At 35.0% G+C, this 16,544-nt stretch overlaps 2 protein-coding genes across 2 annotated transcripts; one reads left to right on the top strand and one right to left on the bottom strand.

Moving 5' to 3' along the window:
• Positions 1-8,260: 8,260 nt before the first annotated feature.
• Positions 8,261-11,081, bottom strand: LOC104897205 (hypothetical protein). Its single transcript, XM_048637509.2, has 3 exons — positions 10,920-11,081; positions 9,164-10,002; positions 8,261-8,977 (listed from the first exon to the last, which is right to left on the bottom strand). Exons 1-3 carry the CDS (start codon positions 11,017-11,019, stop codon positions 8,426-8,428), a joined length of 1,491 nt encoding a protein of 496 aa, XP_048493466.1. The 5' UTR covers positions 11,020-11,081; the 3' UTR covers positions 8,261-8,425.
• A 1,540-nt stretch (positions 11,082-12,621) lies between these two features.
• On the top strand, positions 12,622-13,716 carry LOC104897202 (hypothetical protein). The gene has a single exon (XM_010684024.3). The coding sequence runs from the start codon at positions 12,622-12,624 to the stop codon at positions 13,714-13,716; it is 1,095 nt and encodes a 364-aa protein (XP_010682326.3).
• The last annotated feature ends 2,828 nt before the right edge of the window (positions 13,717-16,544 follow it).

Genomic DNA, 16,544 nt, shown 5'->3' with positions numbered 1-16,544 from the left:
TTAGGTTTCTACAAAGCCAAAATAGACTGTGAAGCTTAGAAAGCAGAGTTGAAAAGCCCTTTGGGGAAGTTGACTTCGTATCGACGTTTTGGGAAGCCTAAGCACTTTGGAATTATTTCTACAATGCAAGTGAAGAAGTTGATTAAGAAAGAATGTGAGCTATTGCAAGATGTGCTAAGTAAAGAGGTTGGATTGAAGATCGAGGATGTACCAATTGTGAACGAGTTTATGGTTGTGTTTCCAAGTCATATTTCGGATATGCCGCCTGCAAGAGCTATTGAGCTCACCATAGACTTAGTTCTTGGCATTGCACCGATATCTAAGGCACCATATAGAATGGTACCTCCTGAGATGAGTGAGTTGAAGACGCAGTTGCAAGAGTTGTTGGTTAAGGGCTATATTACGCCTAGTGCGTCACCTTGGAGAGCTCCTGTGTGATTTGTGAACAAGAAAGGTGGGAGTATGAGGTTGTGCATCAACTATAAGGAGTTGAACAATGTGACTAGCAAGAACAAGTATCTTTTGCCTAGGATAGATGACCTGTTTGACCAGTTGAATGGAGCAAGCATGTTATCAAAGATTGATTTGCGTTTGGGGTGTCACTAGTTGAGAGTAGCTGATAAGGATATACATAAGACTGCATTTAAGATGCGTTATGGTCATTATGAGTTTACGGTGATGCCGTTTGCATTGACCAATGCTCCGACAATATTTATGGATTTGATGAATCGGATATTCCATGAGTTCTTAGATAAATTTATTGAGGTATTCATCAATGATATTCAGATTTATTCAAAGAGTGAAGAATAGCATGATCAACACTTGAGGATTATATTGGAGACGCTTAGGAAGAATCAATTCTATGCCAAGTTCTCTAAGTGTGAGTTTCTTTTGGAGAAACTAGCATTTTTGGGTCATTATGTGTCTAAAGAAGTAGTCTCTATAGAGACTGCTAAAACTCAAGCTACTAGTGAGTGGCCTACTCCAAAGAATGTGTGTCAGATATCAGGAGCTTTCTAGGTTTAGCTGGCTATTATAGGAGATTTGTGAGAGATTTCTCGAAGATAGCAAGGCCAATGACCAATTTTATGAAGAAAGAGTCAAAATTCGAGTGGAGTGAGAAGCGCGAGGAAGATTTCCAAATTTTAAATGATCGTTTAACCTCAACACCCGTTTTGACCCTGCCTGATGGAAATGAAGGATTTAAGGTGTATAGTGATGCATTAAAGAATAGTTTGGGATGTGCTCTGCAATAGAATGCAAAAGTGATCGCGTATGCATCACGTCAGTTGAAACCGTATGACGCTAATTACCCTACCCATGATTGAGAGTTAGCTGCAATCGTGTTTGACTTGAAAATTTGGAGACATTACCCTTATATGGGCAACCTGTAAGATCTTTACCGACCATAAGAGCTTGAAGTACATTTTTACCCAAGAAGACCTCAATATACCACAGAGGATATGATTAGAGTTGATTAAGGATTATAACTTATACATCCAGTATCATGAAGGGAAGGCGAATGTAGTTGCCGATGCTTTGAGTAGGAAGTCGAGCCATAGCCTGAATGCCTTGGTAGTTCCTGAGGAACTGTGTCGAGATATGCAAAGACTTGAAAATACTATTGCATCCACAATATAAATAGCTAGCTCCAAACAGAACTGCTGTTGTTAGACCCGTTGACTCATGGACCACCAGCGACAACATGAAGAGGAAAAATAAAAAGAGCAAGGCTAACATTGAACCTATCTTTTACCATATTATCAAGTTTGCTTTTACCATATTATCAAGTATATCATTAGTTCTAGTTTTTTTTTGACATACTAGATTTGTTATCATATAAGACTTTGAAGTTTTCTTTTTTCCTTACTGCAGGATAATGGAAATAATGGCGGATTAGAGTAGCAAGCATGCATGATACTTTGAGAAGCACGCGTACATGGATAATGAAATTGAAGAATAATGAAAAGAATGACATTATGATTGATTTAGGTTTATTTAAGGAGATATATATATATATATATATATTATATATATATATATATATATATATATATATATATATTTATGATTTTATGATTTAATTTTCAGATTAACTATTTATATTATGGATGCAATAGTATGTTTTCGATTGAGTGTACTCTTGGGCTCATTTTTTACAATAGTCGTTGAGTATTTCTACTCATTTATATCAATAATATCATTTTATTTCCTCTTCAATTATTACGTTTATAAGGTTTACTATTATTATCATTGTATATGTGCCGATAAATTAAAGAATGTTACTATAAGATATGTGAAATAGAAGTGTTACACTATAAAACTAGCTGATAAGAAGTGTTGCCAAATATCTAATAGAGTGTTACATATGCTGATTTAAAATGATACATAATATTTATCAAAGTGTTACTATAAGTCAAGAGATGACATAGAAAATGCTACTATAGACGAAAAAGTGTTACATAAAACATTATTAGTAACACTGTAAAAATGCTACATTAGATTAAAAAAAGTGTTACGTTAGAGAATTTTGAGTAACACTTGAGAAAGTGAAACATTAGCATTGGAAAGTGTTACCTTAGAGAATAGGTAGCACGGGCAGATGTTTCACTTACAAAGTGTTACATATGACCTAAAGCAACACTTTTAGGCCTTTAAGTAACACTTTTGGGGTGATACTTTAGGCCAATTATGCACTAGTGGTACCACAAAAATGTAATGAGCTTAAGAGACAACTTATGGATGAGGGGCATAATACTTTGTATTTTGTGCACCCTGGGGGTGATAAGCTGTATAGGGATCTTAAGGAGATCTATTAGTGGCCAAATATGAAGCGCGAGGTCGCTGAATTCGTGTCTAAGTGTTTAATCTGTTAGAAAGTGAAGATAGATCATAAGAGACCAGTGGGGAAGGTTCAATCCTTAGAGGTTCCTGGATGGAAGTGGGATTTTATCTCAATGGATTTTGTGACTACCTTGCCGAAGACGAGAAACGACAATGATATTATTTGGGTTATTGTGGACTGTCTGACGAAGTATGTCGTGTTCGTTTCAATTAAAGAGACTTGAAAAAGAAGCAACTTGCAAAGACGTATATCAAGCATGTAGTGAGATTGCATGGGGTCCCAACATATATTATTTCAAATCGCGATTCGAGATTCCTCCTGAAATTTTGGCAAAAGGTCCAGTTGAATCTTGGGACAATATTGAAAACGAGCACTGTATTTCACTCTGCAACCGATGGTCAGACTGAGAGGACTAACAAGACTATGGGAGATGTGTTGAGAGCCTGCACAATTGACTTCCAAGGTAGTTGGGAAGATCAATTAGACTTGATTGAGTTCTAGTACAACAATAGTTTTTATGCGAGCATTGTATGGAAGGAAGTGTAGAAGTCCCATTTGCTGGAATGATTTTAGTGAGAATATATTATTGAAAATATAATTTATGGAGCAAACCTTTAAGAATGTCAAGTTAAAGGCTAGAATTGAAGTTGCTCAAGATAGTCAGAAGAATTATACCGATCTAAAGCAAAGAGAAGATGAATTCGCAGTGGTTGAGTGATTCTGAAAGTGTCACCAACTAAGGGGGTGAGAGATTTTGGAAAAAAGGGTAAATTTAGTGCTAAATATTTTTGCCCATATGAAATGTGACAAAATGCATGTGTTTCATATTTCCCAACTCAATCCAATCATCTAACTATCAGGATATCAAAACCGATGTACTTGAGCCATGATGATTGGACCCCCTTGTGATGCAAAAAGCCTATTATTTCTGTAACTTGTTTCAATGCGGAGTTCTGAATTCTAGAGAGTAGGGGGAAAGGGGGAGTGATAGATCAATTTTTGCTGCCCTTATCGAGCTAGTAGATTTTTTTAATTGCGGTTGTACCATTCAAGTCACTATTAATCTGCTAGTATATTTACTATAAGAAGCTTAACGAATAGGAATAAGAAATACTGAAATAGTAATGGTGGAAGAATGAGGTGAACAAATCATTTGCTTGTTTCTTGTATAATGTTGAATTCTATCTTTGTTTGTTACTTGCTGACAGGACAACAAGAAATATACTGTGGAATCTTAGCTTAGTTGTCTGCCTGTTTGGTTACCTATTTAGTTAATTCTGTAAGGTTAATATATTCATAAAGGGTATTATCCCAATGAATCTCCTGCGTGTAATCTTTCCTAAGCATGGTGAGCTAAGAATTGTTTCAATTGTTTGGCAGATTCTTGGCCGTAGATTGCTTCTGAACTCCATTAATCTACACTGGTGGCTGTCGACAGATTGGAAAATAAGATTAGGTAAATAGCAATCCACAAAAATAATCAAGAAGAGTGCAAAAGTTGTTATGAAACAAATTAAAAAAGGTTGATCTTAGTTCACTGACTTAAGATGTATCCATAACGTATTCCCACTAAAGGATAGCTGAAATAGAACATCTATTTTCTTATAGTTGTCGTAACTCATAGGATTTTGGTCTCCTGGGCTTCTGATAGAGTAATAGGTATAAGCCTACTGAATATCACTTTACATCAATCTGTGAAATCTTTTTGTCACTCCCACATTGCTAATTTATTAGACTCTTACACCACAAACATGACACTTGGACACATAGCTCACAAATAAAATTATCAAAGTAAGACAGGCCCGACCGTTCAAATCTATACTTGAACAGATGCTAGAACCCAAATTATCTAACACTACCCAAATTCTAGAACAGATGCTTTTGATTTATAATGTTATCATATTCTAATTTAGTTTGACGGCAAAACTATATTTTGATGTAGAACACGAAATAGCCAAAGATATTTTCATTATGTATTTAGAATGAACAAGCAATAATTTATTTTAAGGTTTGACTTTTTTAGATTGTTTGTCTTAGAAAGTTAGACTTGCTGTGTTACAAATCACTATGGTAAATTAGTTGTGAAGTCAACCAAAGGTTTTGTGTTCTGAGAATGGTTCAACCCTTAAATAGGCACTTTCAATTCTATTTGTAATTTCCTTAGTTTATTGTGTATTGCCACCTGAATTACGATGCATCCTAGCTCTGTTATGAATTTAGTAATGACTTTAAAATTGCAAGTGATTGGCTTTTGTAGTTCGGCATTTGATGATATGAGTGAGCCGTGATCGAATTATGCCTCTACATGCTCGGAAATCTCGAGAATGTATAATATATGAGCTTAATCTGTTGTTTGACGGTCTTAAGAATCTCATTTCTGAAATTTCTATAATTATTATTCAGTAAGCTCTGAAATTTTGATTTAAGACCAATATGTGAACAAAGTCTTGGTTCCACCTCTTTAATTAGAATTGTTGACCCGTGGAAACTTCTTAGAGCAAGGTTTATAATTTTCAATTTGGAGGAGGTTGATCTTCCATCACATGACTTATAATACGTACAAAAACAAATCAAAGGAGTCATTATACATGACTAGCTTTTTTTGTGTGTTATTGATGGTGTATGTTTACTAACTATTACAATGTTTGAATTTTTAGGTAAATAATGAACCAACAGGAGGAGATCAAACGTAGACGTCTCACTACACATACTATCGGCCAGATTTAGCTAGCTATTATATTATAGTGCTGCGGTACTTGTTAGTTAGAAGGAAAATGGTCTATGTGTACTTATTAGAAATATTTGTGGTACTAAAATAAATATTTATTAATTATTTGGGTTTGATTAAGTAAATTAATTTTTGTTAATTAGGATTTGTCATGTATACTCTTAATTTAATTTGTTTTGGAAATTATAATACAAATATGACAATTATTTTTGGCATTTCAAGAGTATTTTTTCATTTGTTGCATCGTTACTAATATATATCCAAGGCTGTAATATTATAGGTTTTCGGTAGGTTACAGTAATAATCGTTGCAATATCCCCACAAAAATGAAAAAAAAAAAATCGTTGCACTAGCTTAAATCCATTGCACTAGCTTAACTTGTGGGAGTTTCACTAGCCAATAACGTTTCATAATTAACCACTAACAAAGCCGTTGCAAAAGATAGTTGACTTAAGGCAACGACGCGTTTAGCCGTTGTAATAGGCTTATTGCAACGCCAACAAATGCGACAGTACAAAACCGTTGTAGTAGGCCTACTGCAAAGACTTTTAGCCCTATTGCAACGATTTTGGTGTGTTGCCTTTGCCTTTTAATGTAGTAGTGTGTATAACTTTTGCTACATAATTCGGAATATTTAATTAGATGAATGGTAAGACATTTTTTAGTCTTTCCTTTTTTTATAAATATAATAATAATTAACCTATAAGTATAGTGTACATTATGTGATTACAATATTTTATAATAGGTCCAATTTACAGAATTAGACATATTATCTTTCGAAATCTCAACCTTAATTGCTCCACTGAACCAAAACAATTTAGTATTGCAACAAAAAATTTTAAGTAAAATTTATTGTTACAACAAAAACTAAAATCTATAGCGATAAAGTTACATATATATTAGAATTTTAGGTGATGAAAAATTAGAGTTTGATTTCAAAAAACAACCTTAGAATATTATAGAGAGCTCCATATAAAGCATGTCAAATTTTTTTTTTTAAAAAAAATAGTGTTCACTATAGATACAAATACATATAAGGTGTTTTGGATAAGTGAACTTTACATTCTGATTTTAGATAGCCAACCTAAATTATTATATTATGTAAATTGAATATAACTTTTGTTACACATTCGCAATATTATTATTTTTTTTTTACCATTGGAGAGTGCTCGAAATATATTTCGAAATAAGTTTCATATACAATATAGTTTTACAACTTATGAAAATTTATTTATTTGGATGAAAAATAACGTATTATTTATTCTTTACTTTAATTACATGTAAAAATAACTATAAAAGTAGCGTATTATATGTGGGACAACATCAATTATATCTTTGAAAATCATACTTTTAAAAATTGAGTTATATAAAGATAAAAATACATATTTATGATTTCGAACCTATAGCATACCATGGTGGCATTACATGAATCAAATAAAAGTTTGTCAACGACATTGTAAAGATATTATGCAATTTACTTATTATTTTATTTATAGAATATTTATTGTATATATAATTATTCATGTTTGTTTTCTTACATATATATATGTCAGATCTTATTCTTTTCTCCATGAACTCGATTCAACGAAACTAATTGGAAAATCAAGGTTCGTGTTTCTAGACTATTTGAGGTCACGGATCAAAAAAAAAAAAGGACTAAGCTAAGTTTGATAAGTCTTGATATGGTCATGATGGATGAAGAGATATATTTTTCTCTTAACCAGTATTTTCGATTATTAGTAGAGGTTAGTTTTATATTTATGATACCGTCATTATGAAATTTTTTTTTCATTCCAATCTTTCATTCTATATGCATTAGTGTTTGTGTGTCATTAAAAGTTGAAGTTGTGGTTGACACTCATGTTTTCTATAATTTGTCTATCATGCATCTATTAAATAACGAGTAACCTCTACTTTCTTCAAGTATCATTGGGGTGTTCTTCATGTTACAATTTTGTTAACTATGTTAGTCATACCAATTAGCGGGATACTATTTGATAATAGACTTAGCTATAATATTTAGTTTAATATTGAAAAATATAAATTTTATATAACGCAATAAAAAATCTATATATATAAAAGTATAATGACAAATATTTTACCCGTTCTTTTTCTACTGCAACACTGGGTTCGGGCATGGTTTTTAAGGAAATGAAATAAATGGGTAGTTTAACATAGAGGTTCCCCTTTAATTAACAAGTGTAGGGTATAAGTAAATCCTTAATAAAGTAAACGCAACTTTATGAGGCAATTTGATGAGTAATTAATGATGATTTTCTTAACATAAAGTAAATGCAATATTGTCAATTACAGTTGTGTTTTTTTACTAAAAAAGTGGTTTGGATAGATAAAACTACTCAAAATGGTAATTATTGCAATAAAAAAAAGAACAGAGGAAGTACGTAAATAAAATGGTGTTGAAAAACCTCATCTTACATCAACACAAAATCAACAATGTTAACAAAAAATTTGCAAAAATATAATAAACAAGAACCCGTGCAAAGCACGGGCTTCAAAACTACTGATAAATATTATCAAATGTAAGATTTATAGATAATGAATTATTGATATTTGATGAGAATGTATATCAAAGTAAAGTAAAGCTTTACTAGAAGGGAGCCACAAATTGTCGAGTAACGATGAAGAATACCCAATACATCAATACATTCATCAACAGACATGAAAAGTGAAAACACAGTGGATGGCTCCTGGATCATGGTGAGTTTACCTTTTATTTAACCGGAGAGGAATACCATAAACGTAGGTAGGAAAAACTGAAGTTGATCGTAAAATTGGACAGATACTGAAAGATTAAGCAACGATAATGAAAGGACAACAAGCTGAATACAGTATCAAAGACTTTTTTCAGTAGTTTCATAGGAAACATAGGTATTGACACCAGAGAAAATGCCACCATCAACTTCAGTAACGATGAGCTGACCATTATAAAGAGTGTCACGCTGAGTGTAGGAGAAGGGTACTTCAAGGGTACCTCTCGATACGATCATGGTGACTTGGGTCCTACTCATGGGGGGTACCTCAACTTGTAGTTGTGTGGCAATTTCCTGTTCTGTTTCTTTGGTTTCCCCCCACTGATACTCCCCCTCATATTCGGCTCCAGTGCTAAGCTCGAGTTTTCCGACAAAAGGGATTCGCGCTTTCATACTCACTGTGACACCTACACCCCATGAATCCATGTTTCCCCAGCTCTCGCTCTTGGTTTCAGTGTAGCTGAAGGTCAATTCTCCGGCTTGGGTGGTTTGAGATGCGTTCTTGACGTCCTTGGTGACTGATGTAACCGGAGCAAAGTCATAGAGCTTTGCATCCTGCATTCGGTAGTTTATCTCATACACAGATCGTGTACCAACGGCTTCCTCAAACTGCAACACAGCAGTTGGTTCAACCTGGGATGCAACACACACAGCTAGCAGTTTATTATTTGACCTTTTGTTTGTAAATTTATGCGGTGATATTTGATGTATTTATATTTATCAATAGGACTACGAGTTACGACTCTAGGAGTATATCAATATAATGATTAATTGGTGCGCATAAATAAAATAATAAAATAAAATTGCACATATATGGACCTGAGAAGATGTCGCAACAAGGTTACCAGTTGTGGTATCTCTCTTCCACCAACAGTTGTTGGATAGTACTCTGAGACCTATACCATTCGTATCTGAGCCTAGCTTCACGGGGCGGAACCGACCTCGAAGCTCATAGGTAGGGACGTCATCGAATTCAAGCATAATATTTGAACCGTTCAACCCCAGAAACATACCCCAACCGAGAACGAAGCAGAGACGAAGGCGTACAGAGCCATCAGTCATCCTGAAAACCTCGAACACTGCAGCATCCAGATAATCCTCTTCAATAACTGCAAATGTAAAATGTTTACCTTTTTGAACTGGCCGCAAGTACCTGCCGTTGTCTGCCTTGAAAATTACGAACCGCGGCAGTTGGACCACCGCTTGCGTGTCTGTGACTGTGAATGCTGCTTCGGAAGTATTGGAGCTCATCTTGAGGTGATATTGATCACTGGCTTCTACCAGAGCATCTTCACTTTCCTTTTTTCCCTGCAAAACTGGGCTGAAAAGATAATAGGGACCTCCACCATTAGGATGATCATGAGGAGGAGGTGCCATTATTTCAAAATCAAAAGCATATGTATCTGATGATATAGGCTGCAGCGCCGAGTCAGACTCAGTTTCAAGTGGTGGAGATCGAGGTCGTGGTCGGAACAAAGTGCAGGACCATTTGGATTGGTCCTCCTCTGGTTCAGTGGCGACAGCAGCAATTGAGTCATCACTCTCTGACCTCCTTCTCAGGTACTTATTTGTGTAACAACACTTTAAGTGCACCAATTCATCCGAGCTCAATGCCTTCTCCACTTCAATCCTCGCCTTGGGGCTCAATACGTCCTCACCTGAAATAATAATAATAATAATAATAATAATAATAATAATAATAATAATAATAATAATAATAATAATAATGATAATGATTTTTTGTCTGAAAGAACCTATTAAAATACAAGTTTTGTGGGGAAGGACCTAATAAAATTTTTTTTGGCAAAAAGGACCTAATAAAATACTTCCGATTGTGAACAGGAACCACTTTATGAATTTCCGGCCAAATTTACCATTTACCGACATTGACCCTTTTTTTTTTTACCCCTAGTTGACTCTGACAAAAAAACCCTAATAATAATAATGATCAATTACTCGGGAGTTTCGTTGAAATAGTTTTGAAAATTCTCATTGGTACCATCCTGCTTTTAACTAATATCAATGGTACATAAAATTTAATTGGCTTCCCATTAATACCACTGCACTTATAGACACTTTCCAAAATCCGGTGATTCTTCAGCTTTTAAGGTCGGATGTGGAAATTGATGGTTTATTGATTACGTTGTTAACAATCTTACTTTGCGTATATCAATGTTTACCATCTTTCTGTTCAAATGAGAAATGACAAATGACCGTCAGTAAATTTGATGAGAAAAGATAGTGTACAATTCGTCATAAAAACTTCTGTTTCGGATCAGGACATCAGGTATTGATGGAACTTAAAAGCAGTAGAAAATAATATGCCTTTTGGAGTTTTGGTGATTGGCACAATACTTGAAGAATGACTGCAAGCCTGCAACTACGATTTCTCTATGTACTCCATTCTTAATGTTTATTAACGTGGTAGTGGTACCACTGAGAAGTCAATTCAATTATATAGTTTCACATTGTAGTTTTGGTGATTCAAATGTTTAAGTTAAATTATACAATCTATATAGATGGTAATCTTTCTCAACTGATTTGAGTTTAGAACATATATATCTAATTTACTCACCTGAAAGTTGTATCAGCCCGTTTGAGTCTCCTCCTCCCACAACACACTCTAAGTATTTCCCCTGGAATCCCAGAGATATGAACCTTGGCAGCAAAGCCATTCCTTCTGCACAATTGTGTTTTTCCTTTCTTTTCTTTTTAGTTTTGCCTCACTTCAAAATCTATTCAACTTTCGCTATTTATAAACAATTGTTTATGATAATTGATAGCTACCCTTATTGTAATGTTTTTTTTTTTTTTTTTTTTTTTTTTTATTATCTTTTTCTACTTTTTAAATTAATTAGGTAGTTCTCTTTTCTATTTATTGGCCTTATAATGGTTATGTCCAATAATGACCCTACCTAATAAAACTTCTAAATTAGGAGATCCCAACCCATAAGAAAACACACATCCCAAATATGGGGTTGATGAGAATCGAACTCCTGACTATGAAGTTGGGAGGTGGGAGCTCTAACCATTAAGCTCCCACATGAATATCATATTAAATTTTAATTTAAAATATTAAGATTTTAACTCAAAAGTACAAGGTTCTAAACTTTTAATACTTTACACTTTTATGTTAAAACCTTAAACCTTTTTAGTTTGATACTCCCTCCGTTTCCTAAAGATCTTCCCTCTTTCCGTTTAAGGGTGTTTCCAAAAGATCTTCCCTCTTTTGCTTTATTCCTTATTTGGCAAAACAAATTTCCCTATTTACTCTCTCATGTCACTATCATATGGTCCATCATTACATTATTAATTCAATTTTATTCCCTTTCTCTCTCCTACTTTAACCCCTTTTTATTTTTTTATTTATCTTAACCCCTTTCTATCTCATACTTTACTCACACCATGCCCTACACAACTTGATTTTCCTTGGTATCTGTAGGAACAGTAAGTGGGAAGATCTTTAGGAAATGGAGGGAGTATGATCTATCCATTATCTTATCGATAGACCTTCTACTCCAATACTTAATAAATAACTAGAAGATATTAATTGACCTAAATAAATAAAAAAGCAGTTATGATAGACAATTTATCCATGTGTATAGAACTTTAACTGAAAAATCAACACTTAATATTTTAAGTTAAAAATAGTATACAACAATTTAATGAAAAAACGTACTCCCTCCGTTTCGTTTCAAATGCAACAAAGAGATATTTTTTGTGAGATAAATATTCATTTGTTACATTTAAAATGTAACGGATGAAGTAGTACATTTTCTGATAACAAGAAGCTTAAGATAGTATATTGTTAGATATAAAGTAGAACATTTAAGAATTTCATCAAACTTAATCGAAAACCTATTTAGAAGACGTAGTATACTCCTATGTGATAGAGGTACAAGTCACATCTATCAGATGGAACAACCACTTGATTGGTGGAGGTGGTGATAAACACACCTTATGACTTGGAGGTTATAAGTTCAAACCTTAATATCTATTTGTGTTTGAGACTACAAATTCCCTTATTTCCCCTCCTTAACTCTCAAGCATTAACCTGTGTAGTTCGGTTGACTGACCTGCAATAAGTGTCGGTTCAATAAGATCCTTCTTCTTACTAAGGGTGCCAAGTGGAGGGTCAGAAAAAAAATCTATCCGATACGAACTAGGACTTTCCGGGGTAAGAATAGTCTTTATATAGCCCAAGGTCTCGGAGATTACATTATAACAAGAAGATAGAAAAGAAGACCAAATTAAGATTTAAGAGGGAGTTCATCAAAATGCCTGAGCCAACCTCGTCTGATCTAGAAATACAAAACAAATCAACCCAAATCCATGAAGCCAGTCACTTACAAAATGATGATGATATAGACAATCAATTTGGGCCGGCGGCGATAGACTACACCACTCCTTCATCATGGGCGGTGGTGAAGTTGCCTCAGTTCTTCCTACTGAAGGGAGACAACGGCAAGTACCTGAAATCAGCCCCTGATAGTAACAATAATCCAACTAATATGTTTATTGCTGATGACAAAATGGATGCCACCGTGTTTGAGGTGGTGCCCTTGTCTGATGGCTCTGTGGGTATCAGGTCGACTTTCTATAACAGATTCTTGGCAGCTGAAGGACAGCGCACCGTCATTCACGGAATACACACTACAGTTGCTCAGTTGGAAGATGACTGGACTAGTCGCTTTTGGCCGGTCAAGCTCGGAAGAGGTACTGATACTCGTCTCATAGGGCTGCGGATGTTTCAGACTCGAATTTTGGTATTGCGATGCAGTAATATTGGTTCCACCCTTGGTTCTGATAATAGACCACCTGCGAAGAATATGGGGTTCGAGCTGGAGGAGGCGGTTAGCCAGCGGCAAATATATGGGATCGCATACCATATGGACCAGGCCAAAATCTCTGACCATGAACCACTCACCTCAGTAACCAAGGATGTGAAGAACTGGTCCAAAACCCCGCAGAAGGGAGTGTTAAGCTTCTCCCACACTGAGAAGGAGAGCCACAGTTGGGGGTCTACTGATTCGTGGAAGATTTCGGCATCTGTTGAGATATCGGTAAGAATTCCTTTCGTTGGGGGTCCTGATATTACAACTGAAGCCTATTATTCAGGTGCATATGAATGGGGAGAAGAGCAGGAGACAGCAAAGGCAATTGGCACAAAACTTGAAGTGGAAGTTCCACCAATGAGTATGGTCCAAGCAACTATGATTGTGCAAAAGGGCAAACTCGAGGTTCCCTTCTCCTATGGTCAGCGTGATACCCTTTACAACGGTTATACTTCCCTAACTAATTTTCCCGATGGTTTATTCACCAGTGTCAATACCTACGTTACCTATGAGACTAGTAAGCGAAGTCTCGCTTAATTCACCTTCCTAAGAGTATATACATGCTTAAATCGTCTCCGATTGCCTCTTCTCCATCGTCCTCGCTCACTTTAATCTCAACTTCCGAATAAATGTGATGCATTATGCTTGTTTCGTTTCAAGGTCTTGTTATTGTTGTTTTTGTTTTTCATTCCGTTGTATATTTAATATTTCTAATCAATGTTGCGTATGTTTGATGTTATTATCAATGTGTGTATGTTTCAGTAATTTGCTAGCCTCGGGCCTATTCTTTTCGTCTGAAAACAACTAAACTGAGCTGAACTAATCAAACTCAAATTGTAAGACTTTAGTTATATTTTTGTAAGCGGTCGGTCCTTAAGATGAGGATTCCTACATATCCTTGCGCATTAGACCATCCGTATTTTTTTATCTAATTTTCCTTTTTTCTATTTTTTTCTACCCTAACTTTTGCTTATGTCCCCCTTTTTCAATCTAGCGGACTTGGACATAACTTAAACAAGGAGTTAGAATTGAAATGAAGCGGGATGAAAGGTTTGAGGTTTGGGTACTCAAATGGAGGTTCAATTGGATGGGCTAAAGTAAGGGCTTTGGATTATTAGCACGGCAAGATAAGGTTTATGTCTTTTATGGTTTTCGATATATTTTAATGAATTGAAGGGTTTTGAAATGAGGGATAAAGCTTGTGTGCAAACCTCCTATTTTAACTGCAACTTTTTGTCTTTGGCTCTTTCCTTCTCTGTTTTTACACTTCTGTTTTGTTCTTCTTTTTTTTACTTTTGCTTTTTTGCAATTTTTATTTTGCCCAACATTTTGAGTTGATCTTTGTAATGGTTATGGTTAACCGTTAACATAGTTGCTACCATGATGGAGCATTCTTATACTTTCATATCTATGGTTCCTACGAACTTGGTTTTCTTTATATGTATATGGTAGACAAAATATAGAATTTAGTTGCAGTACTTAACTAATTAAGGTTTGACAGAAGGTGCTGCCAAGATCAGACAGACAATGATTGAGTTAAGTACACAACTGAAACTTTGCCTTTTTTCCAGTTTGGGTACTCAACTTTCAAAAGTTTCAGTTTGAGTACTCATTTTGGATGTCCATTACATTTGGTACTGATGTTTGCAAAGTTTACCGATATCAGTACACACACAAAAAAAAGAAGACGTGGCAATAACGACAAAGTGACAGTTAATTCAATGCACTAAAATTCAAAAAATGTAGCCCGATTCTTCAATGGTAAAAATCAGATACACGTTAAAAAATAGGCCAAACTAAACTATTTCAACAGATATAATTGAACATCCAAAAAATCCAATCTTTCAAGAAATCAGCAGCAGCATAAATATGAACTTTTCCAACACCAAAAAATCCTATATTGTTCACCAGCAGCACAAAAATCAACTTCATCACCTTCAATTAATCATGTACAAACCAACTACACTAAGGAAAATGAAATCTAATGTTACTGTTTTTTTCTTTTATGAATGTGAATTTATAAATTTCAGTATTTTGTGCTCCTATGCAGTAGAGTGTTAAGAAATAGCTATGGTTCTATTCCCCCAGTTCTCAAAAGGTGTCATTGTGGGTTTGTTATAACCAAAATCAGAGCCTGGATAAGGGACAACCCTGGTAGAAGGTTTGTAGCATGTCGTGACTATAATGCTGAGACTTATACAAGGGGGTGCAAGTTATTCAAATTGTGTGATGTTGACGAGCCACAGAGTGGTAGAAAAATGTGATTTTGGGGTTAATGGAGGATAAACAGGAGCTCAGAATGGAAGTGATGTTGCCGAGGCACAATCTGAAGACAGCAAATGAAAAGGCAAGGAATATTGAATCAAAATATATCATGCTTAAAATGAAAAAGGGTGGATTTATGAGTGTTAAGGCTTGGATTTGTGTACTCATTTTGGTTCTTGTTTCTTTATGGTACCATATAATTATGTAAGGGGTATATTTAGGACTCTAATTGTTATATCAAGCTATGTACTAGCATATTATTAACTTAATATAAGTTACCTTTGAACTAAAGTCTCCTTTGCATCCTTTTATCCATTGCTAGACCTTGAAAATAAAGAAAGTAATCGCAGAATACATGGATAGATTATAAGGTAATAAAAATTTAGCTTATTAAATCAAATCACATACTTGTAAAGCTTGGCTTGTTATTGTTTGTGAAGCTTGAGAACCCTTTTCTTATTATGACTGACTGAATGAGTAGTCTTGGCTGAATGAATATATAGTCTACTAACCCTTATAATCTGAATAATAGCTACTCTCCTTTGGATGGGTGGGTTATGTGGTTATTGTGTTGTATGTGTGATTGGGTGAGGGATTGGTTGGGGTGTCGACTGAGGTGTTGGATCAAGTGTTGGTTGACTTGGTGGTTGGGCTTGGAGAATAGGAACTCTTTAGTAGCCACTTGGGTAAGTGTATACACCTACACCTCCATGGTGCATGGGTGCATGGGTGCTCCTGCTTTGGTGGCTAGTACTTGATTCACTTGCACCTATGTGCATAGACTCTGTAGGTATATTCTTGCAACCTCTCTTGTTATGCCCTTGAAGACCATATATGTTGCATCCTGTTTTTTTTTTCAATTTTCCTGACTTTGTAACTTCTCCAACTTCAATCCTTATCTTCACTTGGCGTCTATTGTTGACTTTCTTCAGTTTTGGGGCAATGACCAAAGTTTATGAACTAGGCCACTCTTACGATCCATTTAGTGGCTCCAACAAGTAGTCATATGCCTTCAAATACACATGTTTTTGTGAAAAGTTGGTTAACATATTGCTCTAGTTGGTTAACTATGTTCCAAATTGCAACTATTCCATGTTTGC

Source organism: Beta vulgaris, chromosome 6 (genome assembly GCF_026745355.1).
Source record: "Beta vulgaris subsp. vulgaris cultivar EL10 chromosome 6, EL10.2, whole genome shotgun sequence".
In the NCBI taxonomy this organism is placed as follows: Eukaryota; Viridiplantae; Streptophyta; class Magnoliopsida; order Caryophyllales; family Amaranthaceae; genus Beta; species Beta vulgaris.
This window is presented reverse-complemented; position numbering and strand designations above follow the sequence as displayed.

Bases quoted from the DNA above. Each gene is read 5' to 3' on its own strand.
- LOC104897205 (XM_048637509.2), bottom strand. From the start codon at position 11,019: ATGGCTTTGCTGCCAAGGTTCATATCTCTGGGATTCCAGGGGAAATAC. The intron at 10,003-10,919 runs GTGAGTAAATTA...TTATTATTTCAG, and splicing joins CGGGCTGATACAACTTTCAG to GTGAGGACGTATTGAGCCCC. The intron at 8,978-9,163 runs GTCCATATATGT...GTTGCATCCCAG, and splicing joins TTGTTGCGACATCTTCTCAG to GTTGAACCAACTGCTGTGTT.
- LOC104897202 (XM_010684024.3), top strand. From the start codon at position 12,622: ATGCCTGAGCCAACCTCGTCTGATCTAGAAATACAAAACAAATCAACC.